Below are 15,586 nucleotides of genomic sequence, written 5' to 3'. Positions count from 1 at the left end.
TTCTGAGGCCCAGGTCCTTAGGTAAGAAAAACAAAAACAAAGCACCTAACCTAAAGATCCATTAAATTAAATAACCAAACTTCTAGGAATATTATCCCTCTGAGACAATTCTGAGGGTTTAGCAAAACCCTATTACACCCAGAAACATACACTATGGCTGTTTTGGCAGAAATAATTTAAAAAAATGGACACTGTAAGAATGTGGTTGTGAGGGTACAGGAACCTACATTTTACTCTGTCAATGTGCTCCTTAGGGATTTATATGTAATTCATTTAAAATTTGTTTTTTGACTTATAAAATTGATTTTAATTTTTTATGTATATGTATGTGTATATGTGTGAGCATATGCCATATGCTCAAGATCCCAGGAAGCCCAAAGAGGATGCCTTAAGAGTGGAGTTAAAAATGACTGTGAGAATTTTGATGCAGGTCATAGGGACTAGACTTGGGGCCCCAGGAAGAGCAGGGATTCATCTTTGCCACTGATCAATCTTACCAGCTGTCACCTTAGGATTTGATTTATCTTGAATATTAGCTCACAATCTATGGAGGTGAAATAAGGTACAATTTAGTACTGTTTTCTTTGAGTCTCAATATGAGTTTCTCTCTCTCGTGATTTTACTTTACTTCATTTATTCTATGTCTCATTTACATCATGTATCTTGATCCCATTCATTTCCCTGTCCCTTCATACCCACCCTCTGGCAATGAACCCCCCCCAACTGAAACAAAATTTAAGAGAACAAAAGGGAAAAATCAAAAGCCTCATCATGAAAGCTACAGGGTAACACAGTGGGTCACTCAGTAAACTCTTTTGCTCATATGTCTTTACTTGCAAGTGTTTATTGCAAAGTCATTGATCTGGTTCAAGGCCTCTGGTTTCTATTGATGCTGGGCCCTCACTAGGACTCCTCTTAGATATCCTGCTATTGCCCCGTGCTGTGGAGATCCTGCAGCTTTGGGTCTGTAGGTTAGGCCCCTTCATGTGCTCCAGCAGATCATAGATGGGGTAGATATTGGGGCAGGCCAATTCATAACCCTGATTCTAAGCATGAGCAGCTACAGGGTTGGTCCACCTGACAGTTCTCCCCTGTCCTCACCACCAGGGTGAACTGTCCAGCATTGTCCCAGCTAATTCAGCCTTGCAGCAATGAGCGAGGAGTGGGACTAGTTTTCCTGCTTTCACACCCTCCAGGGCAGCTCTCCCCCACCTACACCATCGGGGCCAGCTCTACTGTGTTTCCCAGGTGAGGTGCAGAGGCCACTCTCCCGAGTGCTGCAGCCATTGAGGGGCAGGAATGTCCCACCCCCTGCTCTTATGACCCCAGGGCCAGCTCCTCTACCTGTCTAAAGTGCTGATGGGTGAGGAATGGGGGAAAGGGCATCTCTCCTTTGCCCATGCCACCATATCTCAGATGAGTAATGGGGACAGCTCTCCTTTGCTCATAACATCTGGCCTGGGTCACCTTTACCTCCAAACACTGGGCAGCTCTGCTGCACTGCCTAGGGGATGGGCAGGGCTCATTTCCTGAGTGCTGCAGCTGGTAAAGGAGGGGGTCAGTTTTGTCCTCTGTAGCAGGTGGTAAGGGGCAAGGAGTAAGAGGGGCATCCTCTCACCCTCCCGTACCTCCACATGACAAATGAGTAGTGGGAACAGCTCTCCCATGCCTACAACTTTGGTGATGGCTTCCCCACACCTCCACCAACAAGGTTGGCACTATTGTGTTACCCAGATAAAATACAGAGCCTGCTCTCCCAAGTATTGCTGCTGGTGGTGGTGGGGTGGGCGGCAGGGGCAGCTCTCCTGCTCTTATGACCACAGGGCCAGTTCTCACACCTGCCTCAGCAGGCATTGATAAGTATGTATGGCAACTCTTTCTTACCCATGCTGCCACTGGACAGATGGGTGATGAGGACAGCTCTCCCTTGCTATCTACTTCAGGGCTGGCTCACTCACAACAGGATTGGCTCTATTGTGTTGCCCAGGCAATAGGCTGGGCCTGCTCTCCTGAGTATTGCAGCTGGTGGGGGACAGCACTCCTGTTCTTATGACCACAAGGCCAGCTCTCCCATCTGCCTCAAGTGTTGATGGGTGCAGAGTAGAGCAACTCTCCTTTCCACTACCCATGCCACCACAAGACAGATGAGTAATGGTGACAGTTCTCCCATGCTCACAACTTCGGGGCTAGCTCACCCAAACCTCTGCTAACAGGTTTGGCTCTATTGTGCTGCCCTGGCAAGGTACAAGGGCCTGCTCTCCTAAGTGTTGCAGTTGTTTCTAGGTCAGGGACAGCACTCCCACCTGCCTCAGGCATTGATGAGCATGGGAGGTGGGGGAGGCATCTTTCCCTTGCCCATGCTGTCACAAGACAGATGAGAAATAGAGACAGCTCTCCAGCCTCACAATTTCGGGGCTGGTTCACCCACACTCCACTAACAGAGTTGGCTCCATTGTGCTGCCCTGGAGAGGTGCAGTTGGTGGGGGGTCAGGGACAGCTCTCCCCCTACTAAGACCACAGGGCCAACTCTCTCACCTGTCCCAGGCATTGATGGGCCGGCAGCAGTGGGTTGGGGGAGTGAAGGCATCTCTCCCCAGCCCATGTGGTAGATGAGGTTGTGGGGCTAGGTCTCCCAGGCTACCATCCTCAGGGCTGGCTCACCTGTGCTCTCAAAGTTCAGAGCTTGCTTTTCCATGTGTTGTCCCTGGTCAAGGGATCACCTCCCACACCATCTCAGCCTGCTCCATTCCTCTATCTAGTCTCTTCAAATATGTCTCTGTCCACAGGACCTGAACCATTTCTCTCTCTCTCTGTCTCTCTCTCTCTGTCTCTCTCTCTGTCTCTCTCTCTCTGTCTCTCTCTCTCTGTCTCTCTCTCTCTCTCTCTCTCTCTCTCTCTCTCTCTCTCTCTCTCTCTCTCTCTTAACACACCATGCCATGCCTTTGCTCACTCTGATTGTGTCCATCTGGCTGGTGCTTCAAGGTACCAGGCGGGCCTAGGTTTTTTTCCTTGGAGCCCAGGGTGGATATTCTGAGGCCCGTTTGTGGGTCTCCTTGTCCCCCTCAGGTGGCCATGACACTGGGCTGGGCCATGCTTCCTTATCACAAAAAAGTCATTATACTGCCTAACCACTGGGCAGTTCCTGGTTGGTGCATTTGGTTGAGTTCTGTCCATCCTGGCCATATGGCATGGGGTGGGGGCAAAACGGGTTTCTTGTGTGTGTTAGTCAAACATTTTTCCACAACACTGTTTCACTTTCAGAGTATATTAATACTGTCTTTGTTAAATCTGAGCAACACACTTACAAAGATGTTATTTTTCTATTGCTTAATTATACTGACATCAAAGCTTGAGTAAAATAATTCATCATCACAAATAGCTCATAACCTAGCTTTAAAGTAAGTATGGGTTTCTGTGCCAAATAACATTGTTTGGGCAAGCTAACACAGTTGACAGTAAAAATTTAGAGTAATGAATATAATTGGAAATAGTTCTTTAATACAATAATAAAACCACATTTTAAAGTTGTAACATGTCAAGTATATTATGTTTATGAAATACTGTTATATTGTATAACATTAAATAGATTATTATTAGGTTTTCCTTATGCTATATGGTCAAGACTCAATGATCACTGAAACAGGCACCTGAAATAGAAGCATAGGTCAAAGTAAGGATGTTGATTTGACAGGGATTAGATAACAATACATGAATATGTATAAGCACATTTACAGACTTTTACAGTTGATGGTAATACAGAACAGTAACTTAGATTTTTAATTTAAATTATAGTCTTTTAAACAACATGAAAGCTAGAAGAGGCAAAGATAGACTGAATTATTTTAAGAATAGATCAAGACTTCTTCACTAGACAGACACTATTTGCTCCTAAAATATAAGTTTATAGATTGTAAACAGGTTGTTTTGCCTGTTGTCACAAGATTATTTGGTATTAAAACAACTTCACATTTTCAGAAAACACATTTAATGCAATAACTTCATTATACCTGTTCCCAAATGCAAGTTTCAGATTTCTACAAAATTACAGTAACAGATGTCTTGAAAATTAACAAGTTAATGTTTAATTCGTATTCACATTCCTATACCTTGGATACATTGGAACAATTGCACAAAAATTGATAGCATCTTTGTGTGGAAAGAGCAGTGTTTGTGCTAATAAACTGACAAGTACATTCAACACAAAGTCCATACACCTGGCTTGGTCTCTAAACTTCACAAGTGATGCTTTTCTTCAATCTTCTCAGCCTCTACTTGTAAACAGGAATGTTAAGGCAGAGGATTCCATGGACAGTCATGGGTGCATGGGATGTATAAGTGACAGATTTACTGGTTCATCTTTAATAACCACACCAGCATCAATTTAAAGAATTTACTGTTAACCTTTGTTGTTAAGGGATGATTGTCTCATAATTCTATCACTGTTGTCTTAGGTAAGAAGATAAATGAAACCCCCGTTACTCTATTTTTGGGCAAGTGTAAAGTATTCCATCCATTCATTATTCTTCATTCAAGTGTATTTTTTATGTGAAATTTTTAATTGAAAATTGTTTCTTATACATCCCGACCACAATTTCACCTCCCCTTTCTCCTTCCCTTTCCACCAAATCCACTCCCCATCTCTCTCTCCTCAGAAAAGGGCAGGCCTCCAGGAGACCACAGCCAAACACAACAAAACAAGATACAATAAGATAAGGCAAAAGCCCTTAAATCAAGGCTGCAGAAGGCAACCCAACAGGAGTAGAGTAGCAGGCAATAGAGTCAGAGATACATCTGCTTGCACTACTCAGAGTCCCATAAAAACACCAAGCTAACAGCTATAACATATATGCAGAAATCCTTGTGCTGTAGACCCATGCAGGGCCTGTGCATGCTGCTTCAGTCTCTGTGTGCCCATGTGAGCCCTGCTTAGTGGATTTGTTGGGCCATGTTCTCCATCCCCTCTGACCACTACAATCTTTCTACCCCCTCTTCCACGAGGTTCTGGGATCTCTGAGTGGAGGTACTCAATGGACACCTCCAGTTTTGACACTCTTTCCACATAATGCCTGTCTTTGGTCTCTGAACGCACTCCTGCTACTGCCAAAGGAAACTCTCTGATGACGACTACTGGACAAGGCCCTTCGACTTTTTTCCCTCAGTCGTGCTTGGTTCTATGCTAGGTCTCTGGGCTGTCCGGTCTCTGGTTCCTGGCCATCCAGGCAGTGTTGGACATGGGCTCTCTCTGGTGGCTTGAGTCTCAAGTTAAACCAAACATTGGTTGACTACTTTCACAAGTTCTGCACCACCATTGCCCCAGCACATCTTGCAGGCAGGACAGACTGTAGGTCGAAGGTTTTGTGTCTGGGATGTATTTTTCATAGCCTTTTATATTTATAGTTTAGTATTATGTAGGAAGTAAATAATACAACTTTGAAAAGAGAATAAAAACCTTACAACCATAAGAAGTATACACCTATATACCAATGTTTTGGAGTTAGTTGCATAGATAGATAGATGACAGACAGACAGACAGACAGATAGATAGATAGACAGATATGAATTGGAAAAATTGTTAATAATTTTATGGGAAGAAAAGAAGAGAAAAACAATACTTATAATGAGACCATTAGCTCAGTGTAAATGGACATAGACCTATCAAAAATATATAGCATCTCACTGTTGTGAAAGAATATGATACTGATGAATTCTTACAGTGATTGTAACCTTTATTTTCTTAGGAAGAATGAAACAAATATATTTAAAGATTATCCACTTAAAAATTATTCAAAGTAAGGTTAGACACCAAAATATCACTTGTGAGAAAATCATCACCTATAATGTAAAGCCTGTGGCATGTTAGCAATAGACAGTAGAGTACCATCACTGAGTGTGTGACAAAATATAAAGACTCTGAGATATTGAGAAAAGTTAGGAAGGCCTCAGTTCCAAGTAATTGGTTTTGTGTCATCTCAAGTGTGGCATGGAGAAGCCACTTTCTCATGGGAATATTTTGATAGCCTCCCTCTGGTACCTTCTGTCTATTTCTCCATGTATTGTATTAAATAACTCTCATGCCAAGCAGCTAAAGCCTCCCTTAGTAGAGGCCTTGCATATCTCCTTAATAATCCACACATCCTTCACTCATGCCCAGGTGGGTAAGCTGGAAAGAGAAGAGAAATGTGCTTCTGAACTAGTTAGCCAATCTGAGAGTTCAGGTTTTATGGTACGGTGTTCCCATGGTGTTTTTATTAGCACAGCAGAAATGAGGCCTTCTGTTCAGGATTTTCCTAACTGAAGTTTTGTTCCATTTTAAAATAAAACTTGCAATCCTTAGTAAATGAGAGGAGAGAGTTTGGCAATGGTGAAAACAGAGATGCCTAATAGAAGAACTGAGAAAAACATTGCAGTAGGTAAGGATTCAAATGATGGAAGTCATACAAAAGAAACAGCAGATTAAGTTCTTGCTTGGGGACTTGAAAGAAGACTGGGGAAAGGAGATGATGCTACAAAAGGATTTGAGGAAGCTACAATGAGTCAGTCATAGCCATTGGAAAGTTGAAATGGTGAAATGACTTTGAATCCTCAAGTACAAATTGAAGAATGATGTTTTGGCTAATCTGAGAAATCCATCATAAAGTTATTTTCTGACACCAGGACACCTGGAAGTCAGAAACTGAGTAAGTTGACCTTTCAGATGACAATCACTTTTTCCTTATTTTAGTCTACTGGAACTTACTCTTCAGTTTTAATGCTCCCTGCCAACTTATGATTCCCCCAAACATTTTCTACACTAGAACTTAAAATAGATTTTGTGTTACTAGTGAATTTATGTCTCCTGGGTGCTAATATACATATGATAAGTAGGAATGTACAAATTTTTAATTAATTAGTTTATTTATTTAAGCAATATTCACTATGTAACTTGTATCCATAAACAAAACATGGCTCTCTTCACAAAACTATTGGGAGTATATAATGTCAGTATTAATGACACTTAAAGTAAATTAAGTAAGAAAATCTATCTAGGTGACAAAAATAAGAAAACATTAAATCAAATGTGCTAAATGTTAATTATAGGGGTGACACTAGATATTTGGTGGGAATTTAATGGCTAGAGTAACTCTCATGATCCAAAATATCTAGGGATATTTAAGTAGAAGGCTGAATGGAAACTAAACATTAAATTGATTTAATTTATGTCAGTAGAGCTAAAGCACAGTGTTGTTTGTTGCCATAATCAAAAGGCAACAAAAAGTCTAATGTAAGAATGAGTAAGCTACGTCTAGTGTGTTAAATCATCCAATGTGATCAGACTCCAAAATAATGAAAATCTATTCAAATCAGTTGAAATTAAACATACTTTCATGGAAAAGGGCCAGTGACATATCTATGAACAATAGCAAAAAATGAAATAAGCTATGATACAGACTAAGCATATAGTGAGTTTTACACTAAACCTTGCAAGGGTGTGCATGGTGATCTTAATATCTAGTCGTGTTTGAGATCTGGTCAGTACTAAGCACAGGAAAGAAAGGGAAATACAGACAGTAAATTCCAACATATTCAGGAAGAAAGTTAAAACAAAGGGAGAGACTATTATACATTTATATAGGAACCTGCAGGTGTGTGGTTACGTGCATTTGTGTTGGTTTAATATAGGAGTGTTGTGTGGTCTGTAAGAATGTTCTTTGTTTTAGTGTGGTAAGACTCAGTGGGATGAATGGTTGAGCATGGTTGGTTTGTCGTGTGATTGGATACTCCAGTCCAGTATGCACTGTGCCTTTAAAAACATTTACTTAAGTTAATCTTGCAGGCTAGGTAAACCAATCAGAAAGTTGCATTAAGATAACCTTGTTCTTAGTGTCTTAGGTCCTCAGAGAGCCTATTTCTCTGGGGCTACACATGTTCCTTTTAACTGTATCATAAGAACAGACAGGCTAAAAAATAACGTCTGTGATGTTTTTACATTTGTATATTTCTAAAATAGTACAGGATTCTGATCTTGTTAAGGGAAAAATGAAGTTTCTTGTCCCAATCTTTGCATATGTATTTGTTTTCTCCCTCTCCCCCTCTCTGTCTCTGTGTCTGTCTGTCTGATTATCTGTCTCTCTCCCTCTCTGGTGCATGTGTGTAGTCAGTGTCTACATGTGTACATGTTGGTGTGTGTGTGACAGCTTTTGGAGACCAGTTCAGTTTTTTAGTCTCTCTCCTCGTTATTCCCACTGTCCCTGGAACTTTCTGATTTACTAAACTGTTTGGCCAATGAGCTCCTGGGATCTGCCTGTCATGTCTCTATTCCCAGCACTTGGTTTACAGACACACTCTGTATATCCTGCTTTTTGTAAATGGTTGATAGGGACCCAGGCTGAAGCTTGCACAGGAAGCACTTCACTGGCCAAGCCATCCCCCAGCTACCCTAGGTCTCTTTCCTATGCCCTTTTCTCTGAGAAAGAATGCCTTATTTCTTTCTATTTAATTGATCCTCAGATGCCCTTTAAAATATTCAGCCATAGTTATATTTAGTGTAATTTTATAAAAAGCACCGTATTTGGATTCTAGGCTTTTTTAAAAGATAGTTTTTTATTTAATAGTTTTTCACATCTCTTTTTATTCTGCCTTCATATTCTATTGTACTTACATCAATATTTTCTGTTGTTTTTCTTATATGGAAAGTGGAAATTATGAGCACATAATCTAAATATAATTCACCTAATAAGAGATAGTATCTGTTCCCATGTCTTTAAAAATAAAGATATAAAATAACATCTTTTCTGTCAATGATGCTGATTTGAAATACTAAAGTGTTATTATTTGTTCACTAATATATTATTTGTATTTTGGCAAACACATGTTTCCATTTTTTCTAAGAAACTATTTGTTGGTGTCCAATCCTGTTCTAGCACTGGCTAAGAAAACTAACAATCACTGTTTCAGTTATTTCATTACTTTCTCATATTTTGATCAACTTCCTCTTTTGAAGGAATAAGCCTATCATTCTAGAAGAAAATATCAAATGACATAGAAGTTCATTGGAAGAATGAGGGTCAGTAAATGACGTTGGCCAGATGACTTAGGTATTATAACAGTTATTAAAATAACCCTGCATTTTATTTCTGCAAAACAAATATCAGAAAAATAATGTTCATGTTCCCAGATCCTTGAGTGTTGCTAACTATGATGCTGATATGTGAGAAAGTACAAGGACTATTTTGAGAGATCTGATAAGTTCAGTGCAAACAGAGCAGACAGAAACATAATTAAATAACACCAAATTAAGATTTTGAGAATACTTTGTTTTCACCATTGAGACACACATAAATTATTTCCTTAATTTTCACTTATGCTTGATCAGTATTATTAGCTTGAGTATGCTAAGTCAAGGGAATCCTACTATTTCCTACATTCAATAGCAGTTATTCATTTTCCAAGCTGCAAACAGCTATTCAGATAGGTTTAGAAGCCTGATTTTTTTCATATAAACATGTCAGAATTAATGTTGACACAGAGGAATATTATGAATTATCTCTTGTCTTAAAATTTACCATTTTTTGTCTTATAATAGAAACCTTTGGAAGCTAACATAGGTTGGATAAGATATACCTTTATGAAGATTACAAACAGTAGCTGGTTCCAGCCACCCACCCTTCTTCTGACAGGCATCCCTGGACTAGAAGATGTTCAGATATGGTTCTCTATCCCACTATGTGTCATGTACCTAATTGCCCTTCTAGGAAACTGCACCATCCTCTTTATTATCAAAACCACCTCCATCCTGCATGAGCCTCAGTACATCTTCCTATCTATGCTGGCAGCTACAGACGTGGGTCTGTCTGTATCAACTCTGCCTACGGTATTGAATGTCTTCCTTCTGAATCACAGAGAAATTGAGTTCCACTCTTGCTTGACACAAATGTTCTTCATCCATACCTTCTCATCCATGGAGTCAGCCATTCTATTGGCCATGGCTTTTGATCGGTTTGTAGCTATTCGTAATCCATTACACTATACTGTGGTTTTAACACCCTCTCGGATTATCAGAATGGGACTTGCAGCTGTTGTTAGGGGTGTGCTGTTAATGGTACCTTTACCCATTCTGCTCAAGCGGTTGCCCTTCTGTAAGGGTGTCATTCTATCCCATTGCTACTGCTACCATCCTGATATTATGAAGCTGGCCTGTGGTCCTGTCAAGGTCAATATCATCTATGGATTGTCTCTAGTCCTCTGTTCCTTTGGAGTTGACTCTGTATTTATTGTCATTTCTTACATCTTGATTTTGAAAACAGTGTTGGGTATTGCCTCAGGTGATGGTCAACTAAAGGCGCTCAACACCTGTGTCTCCCACATCTTCACTGTCTTTATATTTTATGTACCACTCATTGTTCTGGCCCTAATTCACAGATTTGGTACATTTACATCTCCTCTCCTCCATGTCACCATGGCTAATCTCTTCCTCTTCTTGACTCCTGTTCTGAACCCCTTGGTTTACAGCTTAAAAACCAAACAGATAAGGTCTGCAGTGTGTAAAGTATTCAAAGATAGAAGAAATTTGCTCAAATAGTCACATACAGCCGTAGAGAAAGAGATGCCTTACTTCTCTGCCCTGTCATCTACCTGCTTCTCAGGAACATGATTTTATTTCAAAGTATAATATTGTGAGAATTGTGATATTCTTGTCTTCTAAAAAGAAGATAGTACTTTGATTAACACTGAAAAAGAAATATTGATCTACTACTTTGTGAAATGAGAGTAAATGATTCAGTGTGGGATATGTATATATTTCGTTTGGTTACTTCTTTTAATAAAACACATGAGCTAGACAAAATTTAAAGGGATATGAAAACCAAGTAGATGCTATTCATATTTGGAAGAAAAAAACAAGCTTAGCTAACATAATGGGGAAAGTGTTCGTTTTTGATTTTTAAATTTTAATATGAAACATTGCAAATAAAATTGTTCTTTTAAATTTTAAATTATCAATCTAAAGAGTCAAAAACAGCAGCAAATTATGAGATGTGAGAGTGAGACAGAATGTTATACTTGGAGGAATTAGAGTATAATAATAGAAGTCCTATGGAGGAAGCATGATGAAGGTCAATAAAATAGGGGACCCCTGAACATCCATCAGCTTTTACATTTATTTACTTAATTAATAAATAAAGTTGATTTATATGCTATTTTTACTAAGGTTACTATTCCAGGCCATTGTAGTATTTTGCTTGTATGGAAAATGCTCTCACTATGATAGCACTCCCATAATACAGTTATCCTGATGGTATTTTAGGAAATCGTTCCATGTTCATATTTTGAAATTATTCAGTACTTGGCTATTGTTCGAGTTTTATATTTGAAGTCTAGTATAGAGTATTTTGTTATTATTTTCAGTTATAATTTGTAAATATCCTTCTCCTTTTTAGTTTTCTCTCACACATCATACACATGATCCAAGAATATAAGGAAAACCAAAGTAAAATGGTTTCCCCAATACTTAGAGCATCATTTAACACATCATAGAAAATCCTCATATCTGGTATATAATTTCCCAAATAACAAGTGGGTCATTTTCCAATGAAAATTAGCTTAGTGTCCTTTAATTCAGTTAAATTCTGTAATAGTATCTACCTAGAAAGAGCATCAGATACAAATAATCAAGGGCTAAATATTAAATGGCTATGTCAATTTAAGGGACACTGGATGAACAATGAAATTCTACTCATTGACATTTTGATTGAATTCTTGGCAGCTACAGAATTCTAACTATCTTAGTTCAATTTTTAAAGTATGATTAAGTACTTTATTAAGGAAAGAAAAAACTGTACTATCAGCCATAAACAGAAGCAGACAAAAAAGTCTTGAATAAATGCACTGTGCTGAGAAACTAAGATTATTTGGTAAGATTAGAGTATGAAAGAAATGATAGGCAGGTTGGATCACAGAGAGCTTCACATACAAATTTGGTTAAACTTGTCAAAACAAACATGTATTGTGTCAGTAATTCGGAAATAAATATTTAGCACAATTATATTTGTTTAAAAACACTTTTATATAACACAATAAATGTCAGTTTAAACTCCAGGTAAGGTTAGATGTTTAGAATTCACTCCACATTACATAAAGAAAAGCATCTAGAATGCTTAAATTAGTGGAGCTAATACTGAGATGTAGAAAAGTAAAAGCATTTAAGATAAATTTAGGAGATGTAATGACATTAATGAAGAAGAAATTTAAAAGATATGTAGAGATAACAGCATTAATTTTTTACTCTGGAAACATAAAAAATATAATCATCACTTGTGTACAGAGGGAATTTGAGAGGAAAAATGCATTTGAAGAAGTTCATGAATTTAACTTTGGTTTTCATGGATTTGAAGACTATGGCTACCAAGAGCATATCCATGTGTGTACACCCATCTGAAGATCCAACAAGCTTCTGAAAATGATTATATGGGTGTTCTGTAATTGTGGAGCAAATCAGAGATACAAAACTAGTCAGCAATGGTGTAAAACAGAAGAAAGCAGAATAATCTCTTTTTTCTTCTAAAGGATGTGGATGCAGATGTGGGAATATTTTAGGGGGAAAAAAGCAAAACAATTTCCTAATTGACTGCTATGCCCCCACACTCTATAGCAGGGGGAGTCAAATGGTCTAGAAGATGGCTATAAATTTTGTTCTCAGGGAGGTAGTGCAAGAAAGAAGGGGGATATTTTAGTAAAAAAAAGTAGAGCAAAACCACTAGGAAAGAAAACAAAGCCAAAGGCACAAGAATGGGACTAGGGATTTCTGAAATTTCTGAATTTTAAAATTCTTTTAATTATAACCCTCATTTGCAACTATAAAAATATAGTGAACTTGCCGGGCGTTGGTGGCGCACGCCTTTAATCCCAGCACTCGGGAGGCAGAGCCAGGCGGATCTCTGTGAGTTCGAGGCCAGCCTGGGCTACCAAGTGAGCTCCAGGAAAGGCGCAAAGCTACACAGAGAAACCCTGTCTCGAAAAACCAAAAAAAAAAAAAAATATATAGTGAACTTATCTATGAATAGAGGCTAGCCTGAAATATCTAACTAGGAACAGTTTGATTTTTTTTTTACTGTTTAGTTTGTGAAGTTTATCAAATCATACACTAAGACACATAGGAGAAAACAAATTTTTTGAGTATACAAATACAATGTCTTTATTCATAAAAGCTATAATTTCAACATTTCATCTCATTTTCATATCTATATACACATCTCAGATGTAAAAATACAACAAAATAAACAATCATGTTAACTGTGTAATTGAGAATTGTAATTTCCTTCACTGAAACTGTCTGCATTAACTTTCTGAACTGTTCATCTTATGTGGATTTTCAAAGACTTTCTCAGGGCAGAACGAATCTGCTTGGTCTTCAGGCTATACACAATTGGGTTGAGCATTGGGGGCATAAAGAGGTAGATATTTCCTAGGACTGCATGTGCTACTGGAGAACTTCTGTGGCTGATTCGATGCATTACTGTTATTGCCAGCAAAGGGCCATAGTAAATAAAGACAATAAATATATGAGACAAACAAGTGTTGAGTGCCTTCATCTGACCTTCTCTGGAAGCAATTCCCATGACTGCTTGAAATATCAGAGCATAAGAAATGGCTATGAGCAGAAAGTCTACCCCAAAGGAAAATATAACTAAAACAAGCCCATAGAAAATATTGATTTTGACTTGGCCACAAGCTAGTTTCATGACATCTGGGTGGATACAGTAGGAATAAGACAGCATCTGACCCTTGCAGAATGGTAGCCTCTTGAGCAGAATAGGCAATGGAGTCATGAGTGCTACACCCCTCAGAAAGGCAGCCAGTCCCATCTTGATGACTCGTGAGTTGGTAAGTATTGTGGTGTATTGCAGGGGGTGACTGATGGCCACAAAACGGTCAAAAGCCATAGCCAACAGAATTCCTGAGCCCATGGAAGAGGATGTATGGATGAAGAAGAGCTGAGCAAGGCAACTATCAAATGCAATTTCATAGAGGTCAAAGATAAAGACTTTTAACACAGAGAAAAGTGTGGAGACAGACAATATAATGTCAGCTCCAGCCAACATAGACAAAAAATGGTACTGAGGCTCCTGCAGACTCCGTTCAGTCCTCACTAAGTAAATTACAGTACAGTTCCCTGCCATTGTAGTGATGTACATCAGACTTAGGAGTGGTCCTAGCCACAGACGGGCACCCACCAGCCCTCTGAGACCAGTAAGGATGAAGAGAGAAGGTTGAAATGTGGTATTGAATTCAGACATGGGCGACTGTGAAAATCACTGTGCAAACAGTTCCTTTGACATTGAACCCTAGAAGGAAGCAAAAGTTAGATGTCAAATTCAGGAAGTTCTAATGAACACTCGAGATGTCATCTGTGAAGGATACAGTCTAACGATAAGGAGCTTATTGGGAGTAAGATGAATTTAATAATTATACCAAGCAACAAATGTTCTCCGCAGACTGCCTTGAGGATATGCAATCCTTCATTACTGATCTCCATACAGAAATGAGCCAGTTAAGATGGCAGTGAAAATGAACAGTGAATTTTGTGTTCAGCCAGCTGGATCCAAGAGCTTAGGATAAAATCTATGAGACAGCAAATACAAGTAGAAGTACTCTACAAAATAATTCCTTCAACGTCCTAGCATGAAAAAACAAACAAACATGGTGTTGGAGTAATAGCTCCATAGCTAAGAGTCCTTCTTGTGCTAACATAAGGACCTAATTACAAATACCCAGAACTATGAAAAAAGCAAAGCATAGTGGCAGATTTCTGTAACCTCAGCATTATGGAATCAGAGAGAGAAAGCAAGCCAATGGGACTTACTGGCTACAAGCCAATCTTCAGGTTTTGTGAGAGAACTTGTCTCACGGGAATATGGTGGAGAGTGATAAATCAGGACATATTATGTCAACTTTAATATTCTGTCTGTATACTTGTGCACAGTGGCATGAACATATATGTTCACGATTACACACACAATTATAAAAGCAGAAAAGGTTACCTTGGGTAGCAGAGTACCCAGTGCTTCTATCTTCTCACTATGGGAGACAAAATCTGAGTTGAAAACAAACATCAACCCCTCACACACACGTGTATGTGAACTCATATTTGTGTCTTGAGATATACTCATTGTGACACTTTTGGAAAGGAAAAATTTCTACTTATAAACAAGTATATATACTGGCATTGTATACTGTACTCCGATTTCACACTTAGAAGAGGTTCTCACTGTTGCCAATGAATGATAATCATTTCCCAATTCATTCAACCAATGCTGGAGTGTAACTCTAACCATTTCATTCTGACCCCTTGTTCAACTCTCCTCTTCAGTAAATACCCAAGTTCTTTTTACACAGCTCAAATTATTTACATTCTAGAATATAGATAAAAATTCCTTCATCTTGGACCCAAATTCCCATTCCAAGCACACACTGATTCTTTGTCTTTGTTAGTGTTATTTAAATGATATGTAAATATACTTAAATGCATCAGAATATATATACCTACAGTATTTAAAATAATTTTAATGTATATATTTATATTTTTGTTTATTTTAAATTTTTACATAAAGTA

General features: G+C 38.6%; 2 protein-coding genes across 2 annotated transcripts; one reads left to right on the top strand and one right to left on the bottom strand.

Annotated features, from left to right (window-relative positions):
* The first annotated feature begins 9,604 nt into the window (after positions 1–9,604).
* On the top strand, positions 9,605–10,558 carry LOC102925062 (olfactory receptor 51A4-like). The gene has a single exon (XM_006978995.1). It carries the CDS (start codon positions 9,605–9,607, stop codon positions 10,556–10,558), a length of 954 nt encoding a protein of 317 aa, XP_006979057.1.
* A 2,770-nt stretch (positions 10,559–13,328) lies between these two features.
* LOC102924752 (olfactory receptor 51I1-like) lies at positions 13,329–14,270 on the bottom strand. The gene has a single exon (XM_006978994.1). It carries the CDS (start codon positions 14,268–14,270, stop codon positions 13,329–13,331), a length of 942 nt encoding a protein of 313 aa, XP_006979056.1.
* Between the last annotated feature and the right edge of the window lie 1,316 nt (positions 14,271–15,586).

The sequence above is a fragment of the Peromyscus maniculatus genome, chromosome 1 (genome assembly GCF_049852395.1).
Source record: "Peromyscus maniculatus bairdii isolate BWxNUB_F1_BW_parent chromosome 1, HU_Pman_BW_mat_3.1, whole genome shotgun sequence".
In the NCBI taxonomy this organism is placed as follows: Eukaryota; Metazoa; Chordata; class Mammalia; order Rodentia; family Cricetidae; genus Peromyscus; species Peromyscus maniculatus.
Note: the sequence above shows the minus strand (reverse complement) of the source record. Positions and strands in the feature narration are given on the sequence as shown.

Excerpts from the sequence above, each read along its gene's own strand:
- LOC102925062 (XM_006978995.1), top strand. The coding sequence starts at position 9,605 with ATGAAGATTACAAACAGTAGCTGGTTCCAGCCACCCACCCTTCTTCTG.
- LOC102924752 (XM_006978994.1), bottom strand. The coding sequence starts at position 14,270 with ATGTCTGAATTCAATACCACATTTCAACCTTCTCTCTTCATCCTTACT.